The sequence below is a fragment of the Drosophila guanche genome, unplaced genomic scaffold (genome assembly GCF_900245975.1).
Source record: "Drosophila guanche unplaced genomic scaffold, DGUA_6, whole genome shotgun sequence".
Lineage (NCBI taxonomy): Eukaryota > Metazoa > Arthropoda > Insecta > Diptera > Drosophilidae > Drosophila > Drosophila guanche.
In genome coordinates this window covers 2,546,580-2,570,635 of record NW_022995751.1, presented here as the reverse complement: position 1 = coordinate 2,570,635, position 24,056 = coordinate 2,546,580, and the positions used below count along the sequence as shown (strand labels likewise).

Sequence of the window (24,056 nt, the reverse complement as noted above, 5' to 3'; positions counted from 1 at the left end):
TTAATGCGATTTTATTTAGTATTTTTAAGCATTTATTAACTCTTTTATAATCTTTCGTTTAGTATCTTTGCTAATCACCTTTTTAGTATCGTGCCATTTCCATATCCGATCTTCCCTTCCTTCCTTTTGATATTGCTGTCATACACAGTTTTCGTACAAGTAGATAAATATCCTTATACACCTTACACACACATACTCGTAATCGTCCTTAGAGCTCCACTTTGCAAACACACACTCTGCCCCCAGTTAGATCCCACAAATTGCTGAGTTGCCTCTACTTGGTTGTTGTTAGCTTTAAGTGGATAAATGGACGGTTTTTTGTTTTGTTTGGATTTCATTTTGCTTTTATGTCAATTTCTTAAGTCTTTTAGTTTCAAATTATCGTATCGTATGCTTTATAGAAAAAAGAACTCTGATTCCACACATTTAACTAAAACTATAAGCTATGAAAACCACTCAAAAGTAAGGTATAGGTATAGGTTTAGGAGAGATTCAATGTGATTGTTTTGTTTGTGGGGTCGGTTGGTTGTCATGCGAAACGCTGCCTTCTTACACAGAGAGAAAAACTATTCTAAGTCATTGATGTCATTGCCAATTGCAATTTGTGCATTCCTGGACAGCTTGATCTTCATCTTGGTCTACTTCCATCCAGCCCAAAGTGTGTTTGTTTTATCCAATAAAAAATATGCAAATTTCAATGGAATTCTCTCTCTCTCTCTCTCTTAGGTTTTTCTCATCTTCATTGGCGCTGATGCAACTCAGCAATTTGTACAATCCTTGTTCCACACTCTACTATATACTATGATGTACAGCTACATGTGTATAAATATCGTACCAGTTTGCCTTTTTTTTACATTTAATTATCGGTTAGAAAGCTTTGTTTTTGTTGTTGTCTCATGCCCATGCAAAATATATATTGTTTCTGGTATTCGTATTTTCATATTTGTTGTGTGCCATATGTCCATCACTACGCTGTGCCTTTTGTTACAAATTTGTTAATGGTATTTCCTATGTACATTATACATTATACACCTTATGGATTGTGGATTTTTACTGATTAAGTCCACCCATCCAGTTACCACACAACACTCTTTTTTTTGATCGTCATGCATGCATGTCAGAAGTTCAAAGGCCTGACGCGTTTTCTTTAGTATTTTGGTTTTTAGGAAAAATAGTTTGTCCATCGATTCACATGTATTCTTTTAGTGGCTAGCAAAATAGTTGTATCAATTTGTTTTGGGCTTAGAAAAACAGCAACGGCTAAGTTAATGCAAAAGTTTCATTCGGTTTCCCCTTTTTCTTTTTGGTACATATTTTATATCATATATTTTATTTAGTAGTCAAAGATCAGTGCATTTTGCTTTATTACACTCCCATTTACAAATTGTCAGCATATCGTACTTTCTCTGCTTCTCTGGTTAGCATTTATCATTTGCATAGCTAAATATTACGAGGCCCTAATCTAGGTAAAGAAAATGATGCTAGATTAACTCTAGTTCGAGATCTAAGCTAGTGCATAATTTGGTATTCCTTTTTTGTTATATTTAGTTTCTTTTTACACGGTGTATTTTATTTGCAAAGCTTTTTAGGCGCGGCGGCAACAATGTCCATCAAAAACGAACATACATAGAAAACGCATTCAAAAAAATATAGAAACAAATTCGAATCGAAAATGAAAGTTGGTTAAAAGCTAGAGAGCTAGCTGCTAGCAAAAGTTCTGTTTAAACTGTATCGGTACTCGAAAATTTGTGATACTTATAAACATTATTATTTCTATATAAATTCCACTATTATTGCTTTGGTTTTTCGGTATATTTTTTTGGGGATTTTTCTTGCAGTTACTTTGAAGATCTCTTGGTGTTTGGGGGTACTTGTGGGGAAAATACTGTTTGAGTTGCTGCTGATTCGTTTCAATTCGTACAATATTTGGGTATTATTCGTGGTGTCATACGGAGTAGTAGTTGGAAACAAATATCCTTGAGAAAAATGTAACTAAATCAGAGAAATAATTCTCATGCGATTGCACTACCGGACATCGTTGTCGCCTGACGCTCACTCTGCAGCTCCCGGTTGCGTTCGTGCTCAGCGGTCTCCGAGCTGTTGGATGATTCAATCAGAAATCTGAATAAGTTTTTAAGTGATTCGATTGGCAGTCGCGATGGGTATGCTTACTTGGAACGCACTGCAATGGGACTGCCGGGTATATCAACAGGATTGGCATTATTGTTGTTTGTGGTCGAGGCTCTGCGGCCATTGCCTGATTTGTACGAGAATATTGAATCGTTCTCAATATCGTTCTCAATCTGCATAAATGGATTTCGATTAACAAAGATTTTGAAGTTAAATGGAGTGGGCTGACTTACCACCTGTCGCTTATAGGACAATCGTTCGCTGGACACCGAGCCACACGATGAACTCTCGGAAACGGCCTGCGTTACTGATGTCACCGTAGGCGGACTGCTGGGACCCGGGAAACGTTTTGAACACACCTGGGATTGAATGTGCTCACAAATACGACGAAAACGTCGAATGTTACCTGTAGAAAACGATGCATTTTTATAGTTGTTCGGAGTAGAATGTGTGGCGGGAGATTACTTACCCGATAGCAGCGTAAATGTTAAGGCAAAAAGCATATCTGCTATGTCACCTTGCTTGCAAATGGCACTAATGTCAACCTAAAATAAAGATAAAGTTAGCTAGGGTTAGCTAGCTCTGGCAGCTACCTGGGACTCACCTGGAACTTTACATGGCGTTGGAACATCACAGGACCATTGCCATTGCGTTTGTACTCCACTCGAAATGAGGTGGGCGATACTACACTATGCGATAGTTCAGCCATCTTAAAAGGAAGGGTTGAATAGTTATAAAATGATCCTAATATTAGCTTGAGATTATCAACTTACAGATAGAAATGCGTGTATCAAATGCGCCTTGACTGTGGCTATGGGCTTGCCCTTGACCAATATGGTAAAAGTTTCATCCTTTTCTGTGGTTATTAGATTACCAAACCAGGAGCGTTTCGTTAGCTCTGGCGATGATTCGGGCGTCAAATGCACTTCATCTGCAGAAACTAAAACAGGCAGCAGATTAACGTATTAGAAAAGGTTTCTATAGTTGATGGACATCCATTTACCCTGCATTTTTCTGCGATGGAAACGCGGACTGCCCAGGAAACTGTTTTTGATGTTCGTGAGCCGCGTCTTCCACAGTTGACCGCCGGGATTGTTGCAGGGTGAGCCAGGCATCCCAGGACTGCTGTTGTTCATCATGGGTGAGGCATTAGGATTCACAACTGTTTGGAAATGCAGCAAAGTGGGAGAGGTAGATGTGGATTAGTATGCTTTGATTCGGGTTAGGGGTACCACAAGGGGCCTACGGGGCATGCACACACCACTATTCGACTCTGGATCGTGGAACATACTAATGTTAATGGTCGGACCTGAGTTGGCGCGATGATGCACCGATGGCGAGGCCGCTCCACTGACGGAGTTGCCGCCGGGACTGCCTGGCGGGTGGCCGCACTCGCTGCGATCCCTCGCCGATCCACCGCCCCGCTCCTGCCGCAGAGAGTCCCGTCGCTCCAGTCGTGGTTCTCTCACCACCACCACATCGCCCTCGATGCTCTTCTGGGAGCTGTGCGAGGGCGTTCGACTGACCGAGGAATGATGCCCGGAGCCGCCCCGATCGCCGCGATCGCCGTAGGTGGAGTGTCGAGTGCCCGCCGCTGGCGATGAGGGACGCGAGATGGCATTCGCCTGCTGCTGGGCGGAGGTCATGGGGGAGTTGCAACGCGTCGGACTGTGATATGAGGAGCTTCGCACCGACGAGGATACCGTTGTGGGTGAGCGTCGTTGGTGGTTGCGAGTGCTGCTGTACGAGCGGAAGCTGCAAAAGGAGAGGACCACAGATAAGTCGGATATAAATTGGGGACTAGGGCTTGGACTCACTTGAAGGCCTGTCGTCGCGGCGTGAGCGGTGATCCCTCGGAGATCTGTCCATAGCTGGGTGCATTGGTGCCATTAATCCGGCAAGTGTCCAACCGCTTCCTTGGCGGATCCACTGCATCCAGTTCACTGCGTGACTTTTGGGCAATCTCATCGTCATCCTCTAGGGCAGGACGCCTTCGTTTGCGTTCCAGCAAAAGGAAATAAATTACCTTTTCGGTATTGTGACTGCCAGGAAAGAGGAACATTAATTGCTTGAATCAGAGTCTGTCCCCCAAGGACAGTGTGTACACACCTCGAACTGAGCAGCTCTTGGATGAGCTTTTCCTTCTCCTTGAAACAGCCGAGCGAGCAAATGGCATTCAGCACATCCGGATCGACAGCTGTGGCTGTGGGTATAACATGTGTCTGCACCACCTCCATCATTGGCAGCTCCAGCTCCAGTTCACCTTTGCCTCCAGCTGTGACCCATGGATGTCGGTTTATTTCAGCCAGCTGCACAGATGGTCATTGGAATGAACAAGGAAATAAAAACCAAAAGCCAGAAACCAGAAACCAAAGTGAGAAAAGGTAAAAGAGGGTTAACCAACTCCCAAAGGGAGTGTGTGGGTTGGTAGACCCAAAAATGGTGACCCAAAAACCAACAATCGCTACAGCGGGGGTTGGCTTTAAATGACTCACCCACCGAATGACCCACCCAGCCAGCCAGCTGTCAGACAGGAGGACCGAAGCAGCGGCATTTGGGTTGTTAGGGTTCGTCTTGGGTCAGTCATTGTTGCATATGGGTCTGTGGATGACTCACCGTCAGACGCCTATCCGGATTCACTTCAATCATGCCACGCAGCAGACTCTGGCAATCGGGTGGCACAAAGTGTGGTATGTGAAAGACGCCGCGCTTGACTTTCTCCAGCAGTTGGCGCAAATTGTCATCGTCGAAGGGCAACGCACCCACCAGCAGGGCATACAAGATGACACCACACGACCAGACGTCCGCCTTACGTCCATCGTACTTCTCCCCCTGGAATGACAATAACAAAAAAATACACACACACACACACACACACCACGCCCAAGGATGTGTGGAATGAGTGCGAAATCAGAAATTGAGACATTTTCCTTGAACGTTTTCTGTGTTTGCTTTGATATTTCATATGAATGTTTGTTTGTTTGTTTTTTTTTCCCTTGGTTTGCTTTCAGTTTGATTATTTTGAAATTCGATTGAAGCACCAAGACCAGGACCCCTCCTTATGGGTGCGTGGCATCCAATCGTTTGAATCTTTCTACCCTTTTATCGAACTACTTTTACGTATGGATATCCCATAAACCCCAAAACTTGAATGTTGAGCTAATTTACAGAGTTTTCTTCTATTCTTTCATTTAAAAAGGGGAGAATAATGATTGTCCATTGGGGCATGGAGAAGCATGGGGCAGCATGGGGCAGCATGGGGACATGGTGTAGGTCCGTTCAACTCGTTGACGTCCATTGACGTGTCCATCAAATGCCAAGTTTTCTCCAACTCACGCTGCCTCTCTCTGTCTTTCTCTGTCCCACTCTGTCTCCGTCTGTCTCCCTAGGGGACGGTTATTGACTTGGCAGGTAAGTGGCACAATGACTTGTAGTTTGTTGCCCACTACAATATATAATTGTGGCACGATTGTACATGCACCAGTTGCAACCAATAGCCGATTCCCAGAACTTAAAGCTACACAATGCTAGGCATGGGGAAAAATGCCATAAAGTGGGTAGAACTATGCGGGTTTTGGTTCGGACTATGGGAAAGGGGAATGCACTAAGTGTCCGGGGAGTCTCCATCTTTCTTCAATGAAACCTTTTGTCAAGGTAGCTCTCGAATCTTATAAGAATTCCCTCCTTTTCCATCATAGACCTGCTCTAGGTCTAAATGGAGATTCTTTGGTTATCTTTACACTTTCCAACTTCCTTCACAGATAAATCTTAATAGCTGGCAATCATCACTGGCAGCTCCTCTCTTATCATTAGCTTGCTGCACTCCAAAACTTTTAAATTAACTTTCTCAAGAACTTCCATCAATTACAAGACATGTTTTCCAATGAAACAAAAAACCAGCAACTACAGTTCCTTAATTTATTCGAATATCCCTTGGGTAAGCTCGATTAAACTGAGGAATTGGTTCCCTGCTTTTGGGGGGGAGGTGGTAATTGGTAACCCTATAGCCTGCTTTGGGGCATGAACGTGAGAACCCCTTGCGAACACTTATGGCGCACACGTTTGCAGGGGATTGATAAACGACCACTTAAGTGATTGAGTGTATGGGCTTTCCACGCAATTTTTCCCTACAAATTGCCGGGCGTTTTTCCCCCACACAGACATCAATTATGCGGTTGAGAAACTACAAATCCTCGCCACAGCTTTGACTGTTGAATATTTATAAAAATATATACCCACACACACACACACACGTAGACACGTGAAGATAGGGGAAGGAATATCACGTAGCCATCCAGATTTATAACACAGCCCGAATAATATATGATAAAGCTGCTGCAAGGAAATATTTTAAAATTCCCCTTATGAATTTATAACAGCAGCAGCAAGAGCACAAGTAGGAGCAGGAGCAGGAGCAGGAGCAACCACGGAGCAGGTCCTGCGTGAATGAAATGAGTGAAAGAACAAGAGCAGAGATGGAAAATCATATGCGCACATGCGGTACATGGCACATGGATGAATGCATTTGCATAGACAGGGTAAGGGGAGTCTGGCCAGAAATTTGCATGGGAAAGCGACTCCAGGAAGATACTGCCACAGATACTGCCACAGACACTGCTACTGCGGTGGCTCCTGCTGCTGCTGCATCTGAAAATGTGCTAAAAAGTTCGCCTTGATTGACGTTTATTCGTTGGCTAACCATAACACCAACAAGATAGCACAGCTAGGGAGGGATAGAGAGAGAACAACTGTGAACGTGTGGCCCTGTGGCATTTCAAGCATTTCTCCCCAATTCTATCGTATTCACATTATTCAAAGTTGGACTTACCCGTATGACCTCCGGACACGCATAGTGTGGACTGCCGCAGGATGTTTCCAGCATGCTGCCAGCCGGCTGCAGCGATGCCATGCCAAAGTCCGCTATCTTAATGTTGTTCTTCTCATCCAGCAGCAGATTTTCGGGCTTCAAGTCGCGGTGGCTGCAATGAGTGTACCCCAAAAACTGTAAGATTGATTGGGCTTTAAGTGAGAGACTGAGAGAAGCTTACCATATCGAATGCGAGTGACAAAAGTCCAGGGCGGAGATGATTTGCCTGAAGAATTTGCGCGCCTCCTTGGGCGTGAGGCGGCCTTTTTTTACCAGATAGTCGAAGAGTTCGCCGCCTGAGACATGCTCCAATATTAAATACAAATACTTTTTATTCTCGTAGACATCGCTCAGGCCAAGGACGTGCGGATGATCGATTAGTTTCATTATGGCAATTTCACGTTCAACCTTGAGCCGGGGGCATAAACAGAATACAAAGAGAAGAGTTTTTAATCGACTTATCGACTTCAAGCAAAGTTCTTCCCCCCTACCAAACCCTCCAATCTCCCTGCCTTGACCCCCGAACCCGCCCACCCTTTACGAGTACAATGCATTCAAAGTGCTTTGGCCATAATGACCCATTGTTGTCCTCCAACTGGCGTCCAATTTCTGTTTCTCATTGCGTGTTCTGGTCCTCATGCTGGCTGTAGTCCTACATGGACAGCACACGCAATCGTCGTTGGTTTCTTTCTAGTCATTTGCAGCACCCCCTACAGCACACCACAGCACCCGCTCACCTTGCATTTCGATTGTCCTATATGTCTGAGCTTTTGTCACCCCAACAGAGCTGTGCTCTCCCCTCCCTACTAAATTCCCCTTGAATTCCGTTTTACTTTGTTGCCACACGCACTAATTCGTCGCATGTCCTTTCAGTGTCCTACAAAAAAAAGTGCACCACATTTTTCGGCCAAAGTTGTGGGGGCTGAGACGAGTGTGCCAGGGTTTTATTATGACAGCCACAAAAAGATAAACAGTTGAGCTCTATTTTGACTTTAATGGGGCGTTTGAATGAATGAAATGAAATCTATTTTGGAGTTCATGTTTCCTATTATAATAGAGCTAATATATTAACGATTGTGGCAGAAAATCGATTAGAAATGGGGAATGTATCGCACGGAGTAGATTGGAAGATAATTTGCGTGGGACTTTGGTTGGAATTTGAGTATCTGAGCGGGTAAATGGCGTTAAGTTTGGATGGAGCACAGATTAAATGATAAGATCTCACAACACACAGAAATTGTAAATCCGAATATTTGTCCGAAGAGAAAATCTACGCTTAAAGACCCTTTCAAGCTTATCCCTCTCCTAGAGAGCATAATTTCTTACTAACTTTGCAGTGCTTAATACTTGCACAAAGTTTATGGCTAAACCACTTAAAATTAATTCAAACTAAAGGCCCTGCTGCACGTAAAATATTTCCTTGACTTTACCCGACTTTGGCACACTGCTCGGTGGGAAAACAAAGCCAAGGAAAACCCCACCAAAACCGAAAACAAATCCCCAAAAAAACAAAGAGAGCTCTGGCTGTAAAGGCTTTAAGTTTGACTGCATTGCCCTCCTGCGTCCGCTCTCTCTACACCCTGAAATACCCTAAATAAGACAGGCCCAACCCACACTACTCTGGCAAGAAGCAAGTAAATAAAATAAAACAACGAACCACAAAACAAATTTTATTGTCACAATTTTTTATGACCTGTACGCCAGGACAGAAGACAAACAACGCGAGAAACGAAGAAAGCAAATGCGGGAGAACGAAAAACAAAATCATAAAGAGAGCTCAGTAATAAAAAAGAAAGAAGGAAAGAAAAAACTAAGGCAACAATCGACGGGGAAAACTTTCCATCAAGTGCCGACCTTCGACCCCGTCACACCAAGCCACCCACACCACAGCACTTCGCCGTGCTGGCACTCACCTTCATTAGCACCGATTCGCTGAGTTTTTCTCGATTGATTATTTTAATCGCAACCTTTTTGCCAATCACACAATGCACGCCCAACTTGACGAGACCTGCGAATGGGAAAATTGGTTAAAAATGGCAAAATGGGAGAGGGAAATTGAAGCGTAATTGTAGTAGCGTACAAAGCGGATTTAGTACGGTAGATATTGGCTATAGAGGAAGGAAGTCCAGTACATAATAACCCTTTGAGTGTCAAAGATTTGTAATAGAGATTTTTCATATAATAACTCCCCTGACGGTTTTAAGTCCCAATCTATGAACATTATACTGCAGTGCGAAGTATTGCATGACATCCAGTCACGCAAATGCCGACCTTCCGGACAACATACGTGCTTACGTACAACACTAAGGACACAAGGAAACAGGACTGTCAGTCCTTGCTGGTGATTGAATTTCTTTACGGACGACTTGGCCTTAATCGAATCATAATCTTAGGTGGAAAGTATTCTATCAACACTCCACGAGGAACCGGCTTGCGGCACTGAACTTACATCAGTTTATTACATGTTCATTTTATTGAATATCCACTGTACGAGCACCCATATATCCACAAAATGGTGTTCCTGGCTGGCACTTACCCGTTTGACCCTTGCCAAGAGTTTTCTCCAGGCGATAGGGCCCCACAAATTGGCAATTCTCCGCCGTGACATTGTTCTCCTTCTGCATTTTGCTGGCCGTGCCCGTGCCCCTCCGTGGCTGCTGGTGCTGCCTCTGCTGCTGCTGCTGCTGCTCCTCCGTTGCCCCGATGGTGGCTATGGCTGTGGCTGTTAGCTGTTTGCGGCTGGCAGCGTCAGCTGGCGTCTGGCCATGCACAGGACTCCTAGCACCACGGCCGGCTCCTCCGGTCCCTGTCCCGCTCCCAATGCCGATGCCGATGCCGTACGGCTTCTACGAGCAACTTGGTTGTCGCATAGCGTCAATGGAACTTGTCTGTGTGTGTCCCTTGCCCTTTCCCTTTCCCTGTCACAGTGCCTCTCCGTTGCTGTAGTTGTAGCCGTGTGTCCGGGTGGAGTCCGTGTGTGAGAGGTCCTTTAATTACTTTTGTTTGGCCAAAGTTTTATTGCAATTGTTAAGGATTCCTTTTTGCAGTTTTGCAAATGATGCAGCATTTAATTAACTTTTGCCTATAATTGTATTGGTCGCCGCTTCAGGGCAATAATTGTTGCTGATGTTCTTGATGTTGTTGCTATTTCCACATGACTTCATCACAAACAGAAACTGCTGCAATTACACAAAGAGAGACGAAAAGAGTGAGTAAGAGAGAGAGAGAGAGAGAGAGAGCAAGAGCGAGAGAAAAAAGGTCAACGTGATTAGCATTGAATATTTATGTTCCCTTTTGGCCTCCCAAATGGAATTTTTAATTGAAATAAATGGAAACTAACTATATAACTAGATAAATAGAGAAACATACACGGATACTGTGTGTGTATGTGAGGTGTGCAAGAGACTGCTCTGTGTGTGTGCGCTGGTAAGTCTGGTGTTCTAATTAAAAACACCTGCAGCTATGCCGGAGTATTTTCTGTGCTTCTTTTGCCCATTTGAAGAGTAAATTTATGAGCCACACAGCTTTCTGGAGAAGAGCAGACATGAATACACAAGCATACAGTGCTCTATGTATCTATATGTTGGTGAATATATATGTATATGTGTATTGCTTTGCGGCTCCCCACAATCTGTACTATTTCAAGTGGTTTGTTTTCAATTATTTGTCCATTAAGTTTAATTACAGGTGGAAAATAAAGACATGTTTATGGCAAAGTGGTAAAAGGAGAAAATTAAACTTGTTTAAAGAAGCCTCGAGAGACATTTTATTACTGATTTCTTAGCATCAATCAAATGTAAAACTTATTTCCACTTCAAAGTTCAAGATAACTCTTCAAGGATAACTGCTCCAGCTCTGAATGAATATTTTATACCAAGTTAGAAATTATCATAGAAAACAGAGAACAGAAACGAAGACCAGACCCGACCCGACCCGACCAGGGAGACAGGCCCACAGACAGAGCGCCTCTTCAATCTGCTGCTGGCCATTAAAAAAAGAACGAAACCATTTTAAAATGTTCATTTGGAGAGCACTAAAGGAAAAGCTCAACAGTGCGTGGTGGGTGGCTGGCATAAAAAGGCTAGCATAAAACTTGGCCAACTACAGAATGGCCAAAAACAAAGGGCATCCGACAGATAGATCGACAGAAGGGACGAGGGAGTGGGAACAGGAGGTATGTAAGTAGTAAATTTCGATGCTGACGCAGATCTAGGCAGCGACGCCAGTCACTGATTATTCTCAGAGATGACGCCCAGCATTCGCAATGGGGCTCGTTCTCTCTACGCGTATATGTGTGAGTGTGTCTGTGGGTAAAGGATGACGGCAGATGGAAACTGACAAGCAGATGAATGCCCCTCCAACGCCATGCCACGCACACAAATTGAAAAATAAGTGCGCATCAAAATGAAACAGTACGCAAATGGGCAAAGGGTCGGGTGGGATGGGGAATGTAGGGTGCGAGCATTAAGGTTAAACGTGAGGCGCAGCTGGCAGGAAGGAAAGATGCTAACAAGCCCACACTGGAGCACCCCTATCCCCTGTGTCCCTGCTCATGCTATCACCGAAAACAATAAGGAAACTTTCGCTGGAAGGGCCAACGCCAACACGCTGCCGCCGTTCTGTTAACCTAATTTGAAAAATGCGCTAAAAGTCGAGAGCTGACATTGTTTGGCAAGTGGCAACAGCAAAGTCACTCAGATAAGGTCAAATTTAGGTACACGACTGGCAGATACTCCGCAAAACAAACAAAAGGAAAGATATGTCTATAGGGATTATATTATCATATTTTTTACATTTTCATAATTTGCCCTTAACTGTATGCTTTCTGCAAGTCGAACATTTACTTTTGAAAAATGAAAATGTACGAGGACGTGTACGAGTATGTGGAACATTTCATCAAAGGAAAAAGTTATGAAATAAACCAAGTGCTCAGCTCATACATGTATGCAATGGAAAATATGTAAAGGGGCGTGGCCGCAGCCTACCATAAACAAGTCATCGTCATGGGTCGGTCTCCAGGCGCCTTTTTTGCAGCTTTTCGCACTTAAGGCTGCGGCAAAATGCCGTCACAGGGTGCCTCCCCAATACACACACATGTACATACATATGAGTGTGTGTGTGTGTTTGCCGGTTGTGTGCGTGCAATAAAAATCATAAGCAAAACGTTTAGAGCATTTGGCGTTGATTTTGGCCTAGCCACGAGAAATTTATATTTTTGCGTCGTGGAAAACTGAGAAAATGTCACCCGGGAAAGTGGAACCGGAACGGGGAAAGTGGATCGAAGGAAGCGGAAGGCTATTGATGTAGGCCCAGAGCTTGGGCCTGGGCCTGGGCCTGGGCCTGTGGGATGTGACCGAACGTCTTTTATGGCCCGTGGCCGATGCCCCAATAAAATTCCATCAACAATAATTAAGCGATTTGCAAACAATGCGCGGGGCATGAATAGTGGTCGCATAGATCGAAAAAGGAAGAGAGATAAATGCCTTGATTGTGTGGCAAAGTCATTTGTGGGGCAAAGAGTCCTCATAAACCGCTTGAATATTCAAGACAGCTTAAAGCAGAAGCCGACCCAAAAGAGTTTCTATAAATATTTAAACAAGTTTGGTGAAAGTTTTAGGAACGAACAATAGACTTTTTTAAGTTTTTAAAGGATGTTTTGTTGATCCAAAGGTGCACTAAAGCTGCATGTTTTCTTTTTTGTGTGGGTTTACGTCAGTTTCTGCATTACAAAATCAGTTTTAAAATGTATTCTGTACCCTCAGCCTTTTTTCTATGATTTCTTAAGAAAATATACCCCAACATACTCCCCAAATTATTCCCACCTTTCAAAAAGTTCCCCATTAACATATGAATTAACAATCCAAATGATGGCGAAGTAATTAGGCAGCGTTTCCTTTTCTTTACTCACTTTCACTCATCATTCATATTCGTAGCAGCTGAAAATCTCAACACCACCCCCAAATGGCAATTAAGCATTCCCCAGGCACATCCGTTTCCGCATTCCCATCAGAGTGCTTCTAGTTTTACCCCAAAAATGTACATCTCTTTAATGTTCACTCAAGGATTTCAAAAAACAATTAACAATCTGGCGTCAGATGTGGCCCAATCCGTGTGCTGCGTACGCAGTGTTCATTAGCCCACTCGCACAATTAACCTCGAGGGCCCAAGTACATGCCAGCAAAATGAGTCCCAGCTCCATGGCCCAATGTGTTACCTAACCAGCAAGCAACCAAGAAAGAAATGAGCAAAAGTGACTTTGATTTCTCAGGCGAGTCTCTGTCTGTCACCGCTACATCTCCTTCACATTTACATACTCGTACATCTGGGCTGGAGAAAACCTTGAGGGCTAAATTGGCTTTGCAGCAGCAGCAGCATCCAGCAGCAGCAGCTGCCTGAAGGGACCCAAAGTTTAACCAAGTTTTGTTGAGGGGATGGTTAAGGTTTTTTGAGGGCAATCTAAAAGCCAGAAAAACTCAATTTCCAAAACGACAGTCAATAAACGCACCCAATACCCATACTCCCAACCCAAAATCCCAAAAGGAGCCGCAAAGAAGGCGCAGGATTCTGTGTGCTCTGTGGAGCAACGTGGCATATGAGTTTTTTTTGATTTGTTGCCCATGGAAGCGCCCTCCATCCGGCGTTTTTAAAGTGCAATCAATAAAATGCTTTTGAGTTGTGAAAATTGTGCGTAAGTGGCTTTTCATCAGGCCTCAGCTTCAGCCTCGCCTCAGCTCCAAGCAGCACAATGGCCGTAGAGGCAATAGAGACAGGCAACAGACAAGCCGAAAAGGGGAACAGCAAAAGGGCGTTGCTGGCAAGAGAGGCGCTTACAAGACTAAATGAATGCACAGTGGCGAGAAAAGGGTTAGTTCTACTCAAAATGAAATGAAAGTCTGAAATAAATCACAATGTTCAGGCCTCTGTGGACGCTTGGAACCATTTTAAATGATTTTGGGCAACGTGGGTGCTTAGAGCAACTGTCAGTTCTCACCAATCTCTGTCGTATCTGCATCCATTTGCCACATTTTGACACCACTGTGCCACTTGCAATGACTCGTACTTCTGGATCGCTGCCTGCTTCAACTCAATTCCTTGTCGAGAGCTGTTGTTATATCCCCCCGGATTGTCCCTGTTGCTGTTGTCTGTTGACGATGTTGCTCCCACGACGTACACGATGCTCAATCTGAATCAGACATCGTCAGGCAGCTGGCAGCCGGATGCAGGATGCAGGATACAGTAGAACAGAGGCGTCCGACAGCAACAGCTGCCTCCAATATTCATCAACTAATTGCAATTATGTGGAAAATTAAAATCAATATTTAACTAACATTCTGCTGTGCTCCCTCCCTGCTGTGCTCCACATGCTGTGCTCCTCGCTACCTCCCTCGCAGTGTTTCCCCTCTGCTGCCATTGTCATTTGCCATTTAACATTGATTTCAATTTGATTTGAGTTCATTTTGTAGGAGTATTGTGTCAGCAGCAGCAGCAGTGTTCACATTCATTTTGTGTGTATTTCTGATTGCTTTTGGGTGGAATATTTTGAATGTTTAAGGTGCAAATTTCAAATTATAAATATGCAAAAATGGAATCAAGATAGCCGAAGCCATTGGGAACTTCTCAGTTGGACTTCTCTCTTAACACATTTCTCCTTGAAAATTCCTTCAAAAAGTATCACCAATTAATTATCAAGTGGGGAAAATCAATCAGCATATTAATTGGATTCTGCACTTCAGCAGAAATAGAGAAACCACAGAACCCACAAAGTAAAAATAAACACCTTTCAGCTTTCAAGAAGCCAAAACAAAGAAAACTTTCAGAGCTGTCAACACATTAAACTGCTGACAGAAACCAAATCAAACAGACAGAGACGACAGAGCGCTGCAGGAGCCAGCAGGATATGTCGACTTTAAGCTCCAAGCTTCGCTGGGGGTGCAGAAGCATGAATCGAGGAAACCCACTGGGGACCCTACTTGGCTCATTATTAAATAATGGCCAGAATGATGCTGCGGATGGGCATCCCTGCTAAGCAGCTTACTGGCAAGTCGGGGCTAATAAACCGCTTAGATCAACACGCAAAATGCAAAAGCAGGCAGCAGGCAGCTGGCAGCTGGAACCTTTAACCTGTCCCCTAACCAACTTTGACTCCCACTCGAAAAGACCCGCATCTGGCGCAACAACACGAAATTCGATTAAAACCAACCGAAAAACTAGCAGCCAGAGGAGTAGCAGGAGGCGCCAGCCATAGGCCTGGGTCCAGGGTACAAATTAACTTGATTCGATATGGCCAAAAAGCCAGAAGCAACCACAGCGTCAGGCTTTGGCTACAGCCAGCTGCTCCGATTCCCAGAAGCAGGAACAAACAACAGGCAGCAACACAGCGAAAAGCGACCACCAGGACGAGTACTCTGAACTCTGTTCATTGCGATTTTAGCTCATCTTTTTGTTTTTGGGCAAAAAGCAGCATCAAGTCTTGTTTGCCTACGGAGGCAGTGTCCACCAGTGCCACCGGTTTGGACCATGGGCCTCCATTTGGGTAGACCCCTTTTTGGTGCGGTTACAGACCGAAAATTTGCAAGTGGAAAACATTTGCCAGTTTATTTGCCATTGCCATTTAGCAGTAACAGGGAACAGGATGGGCATTTCGATTACCACACACACAGAGACAGGCAGAGTGACAGAAAGAGAGACAGGAAGGGCAGATTGCCACTGACTCGTGACTAACCTGGCCGGAAGCTAAAGAGATGAAATGATTAAGGTCGCAATTAGATGGCAAACATCCGAGTGGTGAGTGCAGCCGAACATTGAGCACCGAAACTGAGCTGATGTCCTGCTGCAGCTGCACATCTCCTGCCTCCCTGGGGGCGTGTCGAACGCGAGAAAAAATGCAATTATACCTCTCGAAAAAAACACGAAAAAGGGAAAAACGAACGAATGCATGCAAGGGCAAAAAGAGTAAGACTAAAGTGAAAATTGGCAGCGCCATAAAAGAGAATCACAAATGGAAATAGCAGGCGAAAAATGCGGGGGAAAACTATGTAGCAAAATCCCAATTAAATATGAGGATGAGCAGTGGCTGAAGGGATGAAACACTCCCCACTCACACAATAGTTTGTTTAATTCAATCCGAAAACAAAAGCACTAAGAAATTATTGCCAAGAAAGAAAATTGGATGTAAAAAATCTATTTTCAAATGTATTCGGGATCCCTTTCTCCACAGTTATCATTGGATATTCTTATAATCCAACAATAATATTGAAGTTGCCAAAGCCCCTTTGCCCTTGCTCCCTTGTTTCAGACACATTTAAAGTAACATCCACCACACCGCCACGAAATTGCTCGCTTTTCGGATATGGAAATCAAATACAGAAAAACAAGAAAAAAGGCCAGCAGCAGCAGGAGCGGCAAAAGGAAATCCAAACAACACACACAAACAAGCGGGGAATTTTTCAATTTTCCCCCAGGTTTTCCGCCCCAACAGAAGATGTAGAAGCAGAAGAAAATGTTGGGACCTGGACATGGGACTTGGCAAAGCTCGCATTTGTTTGCCAAAAAAAAGAGCCCAGAGGCTCTTAGCCAGCCATCAGCATCACCTGAACCTCCAACTGCTGCTGGTGCTGCTGCTGCTGCTGCTTCCTCCTGCCGATTGCAGACTGTTGGATGGTCCTGTTCCTGATGCTCCCTTTCGCTTAGAATTCAATTAAGGACTGGGGGCTGGGAACGGACGAGAATGATTGCTCGCCTCGCGTATATTTTGTGGTTTTGCAACCGCACTCTTGATTCAATTTTCATTTAGTCTGTTATGCATGCGTGTTGCCGGTGCCTTCTGTGCCACACTTCCTCCTAAGGAAGAGGAGGAGGCTTTGGTTGCTGGCTGCTGGATGATGGCCAATTTGTTATTGCCTGCCACTTGTTATATTGTTGCTGACTTGACACGTCTCGTACCTGACTTTCTCTTTAGCTTCACCCACTTGCACTTTATGCAGCTTTTAATTCATTTGCACTTTGTGCCTTTTAATGCAATTTCTTGGCCAGATTCGACGTTGTCCGAGTGAGGCTCTTCTGATCCTTCGTTCTGGTTCGTTGTGGTCCGTTGGCATTGCACTTCAGATATGGCTTAATTGCCAGCCGACAGTCGACAAAACTTTTCAATTAGAATTAATGATGTTAGGGACAGCGACAGCGACAGCGACAGCCCGCCGCAGGGCAGGATGAGCCGGATAGGATGGGGGAAAACTTGCACACTGCACTTCCCACTTGTCATTTCCCATTCCCATTTTTTTATTGTATCCTGAAGCGGGTGGGTGGAAATTATTTTGCCAATTACAACTGCAATTTTTCCACATTGCAGTGAGGCTGACAGTGGGCGGGAAGTGGGTGGGAAATGGGTGGACGGAGTACAACCCCTGGGGTCGAAAAACTGCTGACAGACAACTGAAATATGCAAATTAAATTTATTTATTTTTTTTTTTTTTTTTTTTTTTTTTTTTTTCTCTCTCTTTATATTTACAATCTGTTTTTAAACAATAAGTAAATTGTATAATTAATATTCAATTAACAGAAATAGCAGTTTTCCAATGAGCCCTGCTATTATATATAACATCTTTTTAGTTTGTTAAATTTATCTATCAGGGATATCGAGAATGTGGTATCTTTTCAGTCTTCTTACTGTTAGGCTATTGTCTAATAGACTTAAGGCTAAATTATTTTCGTGGTTGTGGAGTCTGTCGATGTATTTCTTACTAGTTTTCTTTATTTCTTCTTTAATGGTTGGAATATTCAGATCTTTGTGGATGTTTGCATTAGATACGTAAAACGGAGCATTGACAATTTGTCGCAAAGTTTTTGATTGGTAAAATTAAATTTATGACTCGAAATTCCTCGAGGCACAAAGTGCAAGCTGTGAAATACGTTTCTCGTGTTGCACANTCCCATTTTTTTATTGTATCCTGAAGCGGGTGGGTGGAAATTATTTTGCCAATTACAACTGCAATTTTTCCACATTGCAGTGAGGCTGACAGTGGGCGGGAAGTGGGTGGGAAATGGGTGGACGGAGTACAACCCCTGGGGTCGAAAAACTGCTGACAGACAACTGAAATATGCAAATTAAATTTATTTATTTTTTTTTTTTTTTTTTTTTTTTTTTTTTTCTCTCTCTTTATATTTACAATCTGTTTTTAAACAATAAGTAAATTGTATAATTAATATTCAATTAACAGAAATAGCAGTTTTCCAATGAGCCCTGCTATTATATATAACATCTTTTTAGTTTGTTAAATTTATCTATCAGGGATATCGAGAATGTGGTATCTTTTCAGTCTTCTTACTGTTAGGCTATTGTCTAATAGACTTAAGGCTAAATTATTTTCGTGGTTGTGGAGTCTGTCGATGTATTTCTTACTAGTTTTCTTTATTTCTTCTTTAATGGTTGGAATATTCAGATCTTTGTGGATGTTTGCATTAGATACGTAAAACGGAGCATTGACAATTTGTCGCAAAGTTTTTGATTGGTAAAATTAAATTTATGACTCGAAATTCCTCGAGGCACAAAGTGCAAGCTGTGAAATACGTTTCTCGTGTTGCACACTTTTCGACAAAAAAAAAACAACAAAAAATATGGAAAACCAAAATGAAAACAAGGAAAATTTGACCCACCATCATGGTTCTGGCACTGCCTTCAACCTTAGACTGCAAATGTATTTTGTTCCTTTGGCTGTCACGGATTTTACATTTTGATGATGGCTCTTGTGTCACTCTAGGAATATCTTTCCTAAGCCCCAGCATTAGGACTAAGCAGACTAAGCAGATGGCTCTCTCCGATGGCTGCAATGTGCGCGAGTGGAGTCGTGTCTCTCTCTGTCTCTGATGTAAGCCAACTTTTGTATAATTGATGACATCAAAGGGAACTACAAATGGAGGCCAAGGCAGACAAGGTGATGGACTTATCCAAAGACTTTACTGCAGCAAACTATCCGATTGAATCTCCGATTGTTCAATTGTGTTTCTTGTGCATTGAAGGCTCCACCTTAAGTGTTTGTTGTTTCCCGAAGTAACTTAATTGAAATTGATATTCTGACAACATTTATGCAGTTGTCCATTTGCATGGCAGGTTCATGGCATTCCAATTATATATATTATTTAATTTGGTCAGCATTTAATGGTTCCAAAATCGATTGTGATGACGCTGTCAAAGGATTCCATGGCCGCTCTCAACCTGTTTCCACTCGTGCAGGGCAATAAAGCATTCCCTGCACCCATAATATTTGCCTAAACCCAAATGCCTGTCCCCGTTACTGGTTTGGATAACCATGGAAGGGGAAGGGGGACAGTGGACAAACACATTCCCAAGGCACAAGGACGAGTCCAAAGGCATTCCATATGCAAAAATGTATGCGGTCTCCGGCATAAATACATTTCAACTTTAAAACAAGACAAACAAAAATTGAAAGTCAAAGCTTTTGCCCTATCTTTGGGCTATGGATATGGGATAGCCAAGCTGCTTCCCTCTACAGACTCGTAGGAGCCACAAAAAACCAATTCGATTTTAGCATTTTACAATGCCAAATCCCCCAAAGGATTGTGCATGTGTGAGCTAGGGACATGGCGGCACATGCTCGAGCATGAAAGAACGCAGAAACGTGGAAACACTAGGAGTAGTAGAAACTGGAGGAAAAAGCGTTTGCATATGCTTTAATCAAAGGCAGTGACGTACGGGAATGTGGTTCATTCTTAAAAACGTAGCCAAGAGGAAGAGGTTGGTGCACCACAGGGGGAGGTGGAGGGCTGGCTGCAGGGTTTCTTTCTCCACGAAACGGAACTCTGTTGACAAAGCCATGCGGGTAGCTGCTGCTGCTTGGCCAAGGCTTGGGAATGGACATTTGTGATTGTGTCCACATGCAGCGCGCCCCCCTCAGCGCAGGCGCAAGGGTTAAAAGAGAGCAAGAGAGAGGGAGACAAAGAGCAAGCTAAAGGAGAGCGTGTGCTTGCCTGCCGACACTCGACTCGCTCTCTCTCTCTCTATCTCTATCTCTCTCCACGCCCCAATGGGTGGGTGGTTGTTGTTTTCATCGCAGGGTTGGTTTTCGCACTCTGTTTGCCATGTGCCCCACTGTATGGCTGACGCCTCTCCTCTCTGCCCTCCCTGCACGTAATACTACACACTCTACGAAAACACTCTCTGTTCTCTGCTCTCTGCTCTCTCTCTCTCTCTCTCTGAGAGTCCCCTCCTTAGGGGGAATGGGAACTTTCTTAGTTGCCGCTTATAGCTTTTTAATTACAAATAGAAATTGTTAACATTTTTGTTTGCGTTTACCGAACTAATTGGATGAGGTGATGCCACTGCATACCTGATCATTATTGCCACCATTTCCCTGTGTGTTCAAGGGCTGCCAAAAGGAGTCCCGATACCGATATACGACTCCCCCTCCGCCGTTAGTCTACCGTCGTGGTAATCCCCTGGGTCATTAAGGCGTCTACGTGTCTGCAACGTTAGGAGCAGCCACATCATCCTGATGCCAGAATGCCTTCCTACTTTCCCGTCCAGGACATTGTCGCCTGCCGATTGTCGCATGTTTTATTCAGCTACAGCGACATCGTTCTCCTCATCGCTCTCATCAGGTTGTAAATATTGAACAACCAGAATACACTAACAACGGCAACAACAAACTGAATACTGAATACTGAATACAGAACACAGAACACAGAGAACACAGGATAAAGGACACAGAATATGTTTCTCGTAATGCCGGAAGCTGAAATGGCTCTCATATTTTAAGATGTTGCATTTTTGATCTGACGCGACAGTGTTTTTTATTGCCCAAGACAGGGACAGCAGCAGCCCCAGCCAAACGGAAAGGCAGACGGGATTCGAGTCAAAGACAGAGGACACCTTAATTGTTTCCCACTCTCGCTGCTAGATTGACGTGGGTTTTCCACAGGCTGAGTGGATTCTAGTGGGTTTCAGGGGGAGATAGAAAATGCTGCAAATGCAAGCGATTCATGAGACGTGAGCCCTCCTAGCTTGCCTGGCCTGACATTGAGATGCGAGCAGATAGATTGGAGAACTAGAGATGGAGACAGAAAAGGGTTCGAGTTGAGTTCAAGGAAAGTTGAGCTTAACGAAGCTAAACATTTTGTCATTTTATTGATAAGTAACTTGGTATCCGTAAGATATGGAAAAAAACACAAACTTCCATGGCCCTGAGTATGATTGATAAAAAAGTTTCGCATTACAAATGCGCGATGAAAACTTTCGACAGTTGCCAACTTCCGTGGGTGGCAGAAATGTCACAAGAAAGTCGCATAGTATTTATTATCCCCCAATATTCTACTCTTGGGGGACACTTGACAGTTCTGTAAAAGTCAAAGCTATAACAAGAATTTAATACTGACTCTAATTAAAAGAAAGAAAACATTCATAACGTGCTAAAATATTACCTTTAGCAGCTCCTTTAAACCTTACCCCAAAAATCCATCAACTTCCATTTTTTGTATCGACTTTTCCCTTTGGTTCTTCTTTTTTATTTTTGCTTGAATATATTTACGTCTGAGAGTAGTTCATTAGGACACTGCAATGTTGTTGACAACATTTCGAGGGTTGAATACGGCCATAAAGACGAGAAACTATATAATGCGACGCTCTCTGCCCACAAGAAACTAAGGAACAAGAACGGACCGACACAGCGAACATGGGGGATCATCGGCTTGGGGTTGGAAAGTAGACGGCAAATATTCATAATAGGCCTGCCATGACGTCATGGCCCCAGCAATATGATTGCAATTTATTGATAGATACTTGTACAAGAAGACATCAATCAATTTTTTACATTTCCCCTGTCCCCTTATCTGTATATCAATATTTTGTTGAAAGACAACCTGATAACGAAGACGTTTTAGCCATTTGCTGGGCCAACTTCAAACGCACAAGTGCCTGTTCTGACTCTGCCTCTGGCTCTGGCTCTGGCTGTGGCTTACCTTCTCCTCCTTGTGGGGCACACTCTTGATTAATGCCCTCGCCGTCAGGCCAAACACCTCGAGTGCCTATCGAGAGGGCCCCTTGGAAGCGAGGAGGGCAGGTGAGCAGCACTCGTAAAACTCAAAAGCCACATCCGCACCGCCATATTAAATTCTGCAATCCAACTTCGTTTTTCGAGCAAACAACGAGAAAACAACGGCAACAACAACAACAAGAGTAGCAGCAGCAACAGCAGCAACAACAAAGAAAAACTGTCTATAAATACTGTTAAATGAGTGAGGAGTCCTGCCTGCGTCCTGTGTCTGTGCATGTGTGAGTGTACGGACTGGACGGATGTACACTGCGGAAAAATGAAAGCTTAAAAGTGATTCGAATAATCCACAGGTATCTACTTAATGGTGGAAATAGGTAAACATATCATGGAAGTGAAGAGTGGAACATCCGTTCCTTAATTATTCCATCAGATTCCCGTAAAAACAATAATATTCAATAATTTCAATACACAATCGAAACATTTGAACCTTCATAATTATGATCAATGAATGTATAGATTTTCTTGCAGTGTAGCTGCGGTTGCTTGTGGTTCCCCCCGTTTGAAATAATTGTGGGTGTGCGTTTATGTGTTTGTGTGTGTGTGTATAAACCTGGACGTACGGCTGGATGGTTCGGTTCGGTGTGTTTCATGTTGCTTCCTAGTTGTTTTTGGTTGAAAATCGATATGTACACACAAAAAATCCATAAAAACGAAAGAGTAGCCAACAAAGGGAACAGGAACAAAGATATACACATAGATGGAATAAGGGAATAGGGATAAAGAATATGTATTACTCGACATACCGACTATTTCCGTTTGGGTGTAAGTTATCAGAAGGCATTCGGCCTTATACAAATCACTTCCGGGATGGATGAAACGTTCACGTTGTTGCACCCACACAAACACACACGAACGGGGAATGCCACGAGACACTGACACAACTGCACGGGGGCTACACACACACACTCACACTCAGTGGCGTATGCGGGAGAAAGATGTTGAATGAAGAAGAGAGGAGAGCCGTGCCGAGAGCCTGTGCAACCTTTGCTTTGCCTTCGCCTTTGTAGCTTCTTTTTTTCGCCTATTTCTTTTGTCGAGGCAGCTGCTGGACACTGTGCACTGTGCACCGTGCAACCTTTGTGGTTGCCGCCGCTCCCCGGATAATTATATAATTTTGTTTCACTTAATGCACTTTACGATTTGGACGCAATTGGCGCACATTTGTCGCATGATTTGCATAAACATTTTACTGATTTTTCCCCTGCACACACGCACACACGCACACACGTTCACATATGTACACCAATACGCGCGCAGTCCGTGACGTACGCACACGCACACAGAGCCACACAGACACACACGAGAGGCATTTACAATAGAACTTTCTGCTTATTATATTCCGGGGCTGCTCATTCGCGTTGCCGTTTACAGTTGGACTTGCTTGGGACTAGTATAAGCACTATTTTAACTGATTTTCGTCCGCTCTCTTTTTGGCCAAGAGCCCACACGGCAAACGGCGTCAATAAAACTGTGCGCCGTCACCGTCAAAGCTTGGAAAAACGCCGCGCTCTTCCGTGGCCTTACTTGGATGGATTCCACCCTCTCTCTCAGCGCCACCCACTGTCTCTCTCTCTTTAACTCTCTGTTGCTCTCGCTTACTGTCATTCTCTCAGCGCCCCAAACATGCTCAGACGTGTCCAAACGAGTCGTACCCTACCATACACGATTTGTAAACAAATCGCAAATTTAAATAAAGCTATCCAATGCGGAGGATCAAATTAGCGGAAATGTAATCATTAGTAAATTTGTGATTGAAGAAGGGCTTGAGCAGCTCATTACAATAACTTGATTCCGCTAAAAATGGAAACCCAAACATTACGTTTTGGAATATATTTGTAACAGTTATTCTCTTACAATTACCCTACTTCTAACACCCTATGCTGCTGTAATCCTCTTGATATTCAAGCAACAATGGTTTTAACATTGAAAAAGCACGCGAAAATACAGAGAGAGCGATAGAGAGAGAGAGAGCAAGAGTAGACAGGGTTCCTGTC

General features: G+C 43.7%; 1 protein-coding gene across 7 annotated transcripts; it reads right to left on the bottom strand.

The window, feature by feature from the left end:
* Positions 1 to 79: 79 nt before the first annotated feature.
* On the bottom strand, positions 80 to 23,528 carry LOC117587022 (serine/threonine-protein kinase BRSK1). 7 transcript variants are annotated; one of them, XM_034277439.1, is made up of 16 exons: positions 22,806 to 23,528; positions 9,534 to 10,176; positions 8,911 to 9,005; positions 7,179 to 7,405; positions 6,959 to 7,109; positions 4,747 to 4,962; positions 4,240 to 4,439; positions 3,948 to 4,172; positions 3,422 to 3,885; positions 3,134 to 3,292; positions 2,904 to 3,070; positions 2,735 to 2,839; positions 2,600 to 2,675; positions 2,364 to 2,536; positions 2,173 to 2,303; positions 80 to 2,121 (listed from the first exon to the last, which is right to left on the bottom strand). In XM_034277439.1, the coding sequence occupies exons 2-16, from the start codon at positions 9,619 to 9,621 to the stop codon at positions 2,013 to 2,015; spliced, it is 2,586 nt and encodes an 861-aa protein (XP_034133330.1). In that variant the 5' UTR covers positions 9,622 to 10,176; positions 22,806 to 23,528; the 3' UTR covers positions 80 to 2,012. The 7 variants fall into 7 exon arrangements, with proteins under 7 accessions (XP_034133330.1, XP_034133327.1, XP_034133332.1 ...); XM_034277436.1 differs by having other exon boundaries at positions 3,392 to 3,885; positions 22,806 to 23,527; XM_034277441.1 differs by having other exon boundaries at positions 80 to 2,097; positions 22,806 to 23,527.
* Positions 23,529 to 24,056: the final 528 nt, after the last annotated feature.